Genomic DNA, 6,846 nt, shown 5'->3' on the forward strand with positions numbered 1-6,846 from the left:
GCATGGTCCAAAAAGAGAACGAAAAATGGAAAGAAGGGAAACCCGAAGAGGATGGTGGGCCTAAACCTAGAATCAATGGGGAAGACTGGGGGATGCTGGGGGGAGGCTGTCGGGTGGTATATCTGTAGCCTGTCATTTTTGTGGGTGTAACGATATCCCTGCATGACAGGGCTTTCTACTTGAGAATAGCTTGCTTAACTCCTTCTCCCTTCTGATGTGTTTTCAAGATAACTGAGGCATTATTCTGTGGTCCTTCTAACACAGCTTCATTATTCTCTAGACCCTATATCTACGGACCTACATCTCAGGGGGAAAGGATGCAAATTCTCCAGAATTTCAAGCACAACCCGAAAATTAATACTATCTTCATATCCAAGGTTTGTATGGCATATAGGGTGGAGGTGAGGCCCCTAGCACTCTGGGGCCCTGGGGGTACACTATGATTCCTGGACGGTGAATTCATGTCTGCTGAAGGAACTTCTCATGTATGTTTTCATTTTCCATGTGTCCAGGAATAGGGGATACTACCTGGGGTTAGCAGACTAAGAATTTGCATGCATCATGAATAATCTGTAAAGGCTCTTTGACTGAGGTTTTTCCCAATTCTTTTTGGGATATAGGAGTTTTAAGGAAATACTTATTTTAAGAAATAATACTTATTTTAATAAGCATTATGTATTAAGAAATATTTTAAGAAATAAGTATTTCCTTATTTATAAAAAAACAAAAGTTCATTTTCTACTCTGGCAGAAGTAGGCATTCAGATGAAGTTCTCTTTACAAGTTGGAGATCCTGTGTGTCACAGCAGCCTTTGTCCTGGTTCCTGGTGTCCCTTGATGATGGGTGGTAGATGTCAGCACAGACTTGCATAGGCCCAGCTCAGGGATGGTTACTTGCAATCAGAAGTTGTAGCCCCACGGTTTAGAATAGTCATTCAGATTAAGACAGTCCCAAAGCCCAAAAGAAATTAGATTTTATGTGATTGTGGCTGGGCACATAAGCACCAGACTTTCATGTCTTTGGCTGGGAACCTCGATGTTTGGAACCCCAGAGCTGAGGAATCCACCTGCAGTCAGAATCCCATATGGAGCAGTCACTCCTCCCAGGTCACATCCCACATGTGCTGCTGGTGTCAGTGGACACCAGGTAAAAGTATGGATGGTTTTGCGGAAACATATTTCTGTAGCCAAAAAAGTAAATGACTCAGAGTCAGTTTCTGTTGAAGCACCCTCTCATCTCTGGGCTCCTGGCGCCCAGCAGCACTCTTTTGAGTGTCACTGAGACATGGTATTATTCTTTAGGATGGCTCTCCCGAGAAACACAAGTCCTGGAGACCCAGAGATGCCTTGCTGAGGTTCATTGCTTCACCTCTCTGCCTGCATCAGATAGACCCTGGTACAAAGAGGAGAAGGAGTGATTATGTTTCTAAATTATCTATACAACGTATTTAAATTCTGGGTCCATTGATTTTTTTTTCCGCTTCATATATAAAAACCTTCTGATTTGTTTCTGTAGGTAGGTGACACATCGTTTGATCTGCCAGAAGCAAATGTTCTCATTCAGATCTCATCCCATGGTGGCTCCAGACGTCAGGAAGCCCAAAGGCTAGGGCGGGTGCTTCGAGCTAAAAAAGGTAAAGTGGCCTTTCATCTTCTGTTGCAGGAGGTCTCCCCTCTTTTTTTTTTGAGACGGAGTTTCGCTCTTGTTACCCAGGCTGGAGTGCAATGGCGCGATCTCGGCTCACCGTAACCTCCGCCTCCTGGGTTCAGGCAATTCTCCTGCCTCAGCCTCCTGAGTAGCTGGGATTACAGGCACGTGCCACCATGCCCAGCTAATGTTTTTTGTATTTTTAGTAGAGACGGGGTTTCACCATGTTGACCAGGATGGTCTCGATCTCTTGACCTTATGATCCACCCGCCTCGGCCTCCCAAAGTGCTGGGACTACAGGCTTGAGCCCAGCCGGTCTCCCCTCTTAAACCATTTAGGTTAGGAAGAGGATAGGGGTCAGCTGCCATTTACCCTGGGGCTAAATCGACTCTGGAGGGAGGGATCCCAAAGCAAAGACCTAGATTCTTATGGCCTGTCATTATTTCTCATGCTTTGGGGGAGACTGTGCATGTGCTTTCCATGACAGCAGCCTGGAATCCACACTGATGTGCTCTAACACTGAGCAGGCTGTGTTGGTAGATGTTAAGAAGGAGCCAGGGCAAGGCAGTGCTTACGGGGTAGGTGTGGAAGGGAAAAAACAGAGCTGGGTCACCAGTATAAGGAGGAGCTGGAAGCTGCTTCTGGAGGACTCAGGGAAAGGTTTTGTAGGAGCAGCTTGGGCAGACAAAAATGGACACATCATTCATAACCTGTGCAGAGTGCTGCCCTGGGAGCAGCTTGCAGCAGGGTGTGGCAAGCTCAGTGAGTGAGGAGGTGAAACCCCGCATTGCAAAGGCATTTACTGAGGAGTCATGGCACCTCTGCTTGCTTACTGCAGTAAAAGGGCCCAGACCGCCATTGTGGGCATGGCAGGGACTGGCACTGTTGCTGAGAGATGGGCCTGTCTCTTAGTGGGACCAGGGTGCATCCTGAGACGAGGACATAGACCCTATCCTCAAGGAATTTGCTTATCCAAGAAGGCATCTGGACTGCTAGCATGTTGGAAAGTAACAAGATTAGTGGGCGTGTTTTGGAATTGTACTGCATTCAGATGTGTTTAAGAAACATCTAGTACATTGTGTTTAAAAGGGAGATGAGATAGGTAGCATGGACTAGAAATAGCATGGACCTTGGGCACCAAACCAGCTGTGTCACCTTGGGCAAATTATTTGCTTTTCTGAGCCTTGGTTTTCCCATCCAAAGTGGGGCTGACAATCCTATCTTGCCAAGATTGCTGTGAGGATTGATCTTATAAATTATAAAATGCAGTGGGCTGGCTGGGCACAGTGGCTCACACCTATAATCCCAGCACTTTGGGAAGCTGAGGTCAGAGCATAGCTTGAGTCCAAGAGTTTGAGACCATCTTGGGCAACATAGTGAGACCCCATCTCTACAAAAAATTATCTGGGCATGGTGGTATGTACCTGTGGTTCCAGCTACTTGGGAGGCTAAGACAGTAGATTTTATAAACTGACAGGAATATGATCTGCTAGCAAATGTGAACATAATTCGTTACTTATTCCTTACTCTAATTTGAAAACTCCTTTATTTATTTACTTATTTATTTATTTTGAGACAGAGTCCCGTTCTGTCACCCAGGCTAGAATGCAGTGGCACGATCTTGGCTCACTGCAACCTCCATCTACTGCAGCCTCCGTTCTCCTGCCTCAGCCTCCTAAGTAGCTGGGACTACAGACATGCACCACCACACTCAGCTAATTTTTTGGTATTTTTAGTAAAGATGGGATTTTACCATGTTGGCCAGGCTCATCTCTAGTGATCCACCCACCTTGGCCTCCCAAAGTGCTGGGATTACAGGTGAGAGCCACCGTGCCCAGCCTTAAAAACTCCTTTAAATGTGAATAGAATTGTTTTCTGGCTCAAAACACTATTTAACATAAGATATTTGGCTCCTGTCTTTGCATCTCTGAGCTGTTGTAAAACTGAGAAACAGTGAAATTCAAGGGCGGTGTACTTAACCTACTGATGTTTGAACTGCAAAGCAAAAATGTTCAGATTTTTCTGAAGGATCAAGTCTTTCAGGCCACAGAATTTTCTGTCCTAGTTTCTATAATACAGTAGTCCCCCCTTATTTGCTTTCTATATTCAATTACCTGTGGTCAACTATAGTCCAAAAATATTAAATGGAAAATTCCAGAAATAAACAATTCATAAGTTTTAAATTATACACTCTTCTGAGTAGCACCCAGGATGTGAATTCTTCCTTTGTGCAGCATATTTATGCTTAAATGTTCCCTGCCCATTAGTCACTTAGTAACCATCTCAGTTCCCATGAACTGTCACTGTATTTCAGTACTTGTTTTCAAGTAGCCCTTGTCTTAGTAATGGCCCCAAAGCACAAGTGTAATGATACCAGCAATTCAGGTAAAGAAAAGAGAAGCTGTAAAGTGCTTTCTTAAAGTGAAAAGGTAAAAGTTGCTAATTTAAGACAGGGAGTAAAAATCATATGCTAAGGTTGCTAAGATCTGTGGTGAGAATGAATCTTCTTAACTAGACAAGATGAACATCCCAAAAACACATAGCCATCAGTCTTTTCAAGGTCAATGCAAAAGAAAGAATCTAGCTAGAGAAAAGGGTCATATAGGCTGCGCCTATAGTCCCAGCCACTCAAGAGGCTGAGGTGACAGAATTGCTTTAGTCTGGGAGGCAGAGATTGCAGTGAGCTGACATCCTACCACTGCACTCCAGCCTGGGCAACAGAACAAGACCCTGTTTAAAAAACAAAAACCCAAAAACCAAGCCAGGTGCAATGGCTCACGCTTGTAATCCCAGCACTTTGGGAGGCTAAGGTGGGCAGATCACCTGATGTCAGGAGTTTGAGACCAGTCCAGCCAACATGGTGAAACCCCATCTCTACTAAAAATACAAAAATTAGCTGGGTGTGGTGGCAGGAGCCTGAACCACAGCTACTTGGGAGGCTGGGGCAGGAGAATTGCTGGAACCCAGGAGGTGGAAGTTGCAGTGAGCCGAGATCGTGCATTGTACTCCAGCCCGGGTGACAATAGTGAGATTCCGTCTCAAAACAAAAACAAAAAAGCCGCAGTGAGACCCTGTCTCTTTAAGAAAAAAATAAGAAAGAAAAAGAAATTCTAACTAAGAATTTCATATCCTGCCAAACTAAGTTTCACAAGCAAAGAAGAAATAAAATCTTTCCCAGACAAGCAATTGCTAAGAGAATTTGTTACCACCAGACTGGCCTTACAAGAGATGCTTGAGAGTTCTAAACATGGAAATGAAAGAACCCCTGCTACCACAAAAATACATGTAAGCACATAGCCCACAGACCCTGTAAAGCAACTACACAATCAAAACTACAGACCAACCAGCTAATGACACCGTGATAGGAATAAAGCCTCATATAGCAATATTAACCTTGAATGTAAACAACCTAAACACCCCACCTCAAAAACAAAAGCAAATTGGATTAAAAACAAGACCCAGCCTTCTGCTGTCTTCAGGAGACCTATCTCACATATACAAGGACCCATACGCTTAAATTAAAGAGTTGGAGAAAAATCTATCACACAACTGAAAAAAAAAGTGGGGCAGGGGATCACTCTTCCTGCAAAACCTAAAATACAATAAAATAAATAAATGGGAAAAAAAAAAAAAAGGACAAGAAGATCATTACACGATGATAAATGGTTCAATTCAACGAGAAGAGTTAACTGTCCTAAATATATATGCACCCAATATTGGAGCACCCAGATTCATAAAACAAGTATTTCTAGACTTAGAAAAAGGCTTAGACAGCCATATAATAATGGTAGGAGACTTTGACACCCCACTGACAGCATTAGACAGATTATAGAGGCAGAAAACTAACAAATTCTGGACTTAAATTGGACACTTGACCAATTGGACCTAATAGGCATCTACATAATACTCTACCCAACAACCACAGAATATACATTCTTCTCATCTGCCCCCAGAGCACACTCTTTAAGATTAATCACGTGTTTGACCATAAAGCAACGTGAGACTTTATGGTTGACTTTATTAACCATAAAGTCTCAATAAATTCAAAAAAGTCGACATCACAACAAGCATATTCTTGGACCACAGTGGAATAAAGGTAGAAATCAGTACCAGGAGGAACTCTCAAAACCACACAATTGCCCAGGCACAGTGGCTCACGCCTGTAATCCCAGCACTTTGGCCTTCCAAAGTGCAAGGATGATTTGAACTCAGAAATTTAAAACCATCCTGGGCAACACAGTGAGCCCCCATCTCTAAATAAAAGCAAGAAAAAAAAAAAACCCACACAATTATGTGGAAACTAAACAGCTTACTCCTGAATGACTTTTGGATAAACAATGAAATCAAGGCAGAAATAAAACATTATTTGAAACAAATGAAAACAGAGATACAACATTACCAGATTTCTGGGGTGCAGCAAAGCTAATGCTAAGAGGAAATTTTACAGCACTAAACACCTACATTGGGAAGATAGATCTCAAATTAACAATTTGACATTGCACCTGAAGGAACTAGAAAAATAAGGACAAGCTAATCCCAAAACTAGCCAAAGAAAAGAAATAAGTAAAGTCAGAGCAGAACTGAATGAAATTCAGACCCAAAAACAATACAGAAGTTCAATGAAACAAAAAGTTGGTCCTTTGAAAAGATTAGTAAGATCAATGGACTGCTATTAGATTAACAAAAAACGAGAAGATCCAAATAAGCACAATCAGAAATGACACAGGCGATATCACAGCTGATCCCCAGAAATATGAAAGATTCTCAGAGACTTATAAATGCCTGTTACACAAACTAGTAAATCTAGAGGAAATGGATAAATTTCTGGAAACACACAGCTTCCCAAGATTGAATCAGGAGTTAATTGAAACCCTGAACAGATCAATAAGGAGTTTAGAGATGGAATCAGTAATTTAAAAAAAATATGGCCCTGGCCGTGGTGCCTCATGCCCCTAATCCCAGCGCTTTGGGAGGATGAGGCGGGTGGATAATAATCTGAGGTTAGGAGTTCAAGACCAGCCTGACCAACATGGTAAAACCCTGTCTTTACTAAAAATACAAAGTTAGCTAGGCATGGTGGCATGTGCCTGTAATCCTAGCCACAAGGGAGGCTAAGGCAGGAGAATTGCTTGATCCCAGGAGGTTGCAGTGAGCTGAGATCATGCCACTGCACTCCAGCCTGGACGATAGAATGAGACT

At 42.9% G+C, this 6,846-nt stretch overlaps 1 protein-coding gene across 2 annotated transcripts in view; it reads left to right on the top strand.

The window, feature by feature from the left end:
* Nucleotides 1-6,846, top strand: part of ERCC3 (ERCC excision repair 3, TFIIH core complex helicase subunit) — a 36,108-nt gene that overhangs the window by 19,540 nt on the left and 9,722 nt on the right. For both annotated transcript variants that reach the window (XM_017520681.2, XM_017520682.2), the window contains exons 11-12: nucleotides 281-377; nucleotides 1,516-1,633. In XM_017520681.2, the coding sequence (XP_017376170.1) occupies nucleotides 281-377; nucleotides 1,516-1,633 (215 nt within the window). The remainder of the gene's footprint in view (nucleotides 1-280; nucleotides 378-1,515; nucleotides 1,634-6,846) is intronic.

Source organism: Cebus imitator, unplaced genomic scaffold (assembly GCF_001604975.1).
Source record: "Cebus imitator isolate Cc_AM_T3 unplaced genomic scaffold, Cebus_imitator-1.0 Scaffold863, whole genome shotgun sequence".
NCBI classification, from domain to species: Eukaryota; Metazoa; Chordata; class Mammalia; order Primates; family Cebidae; genus Cebus; species Cebus imitator.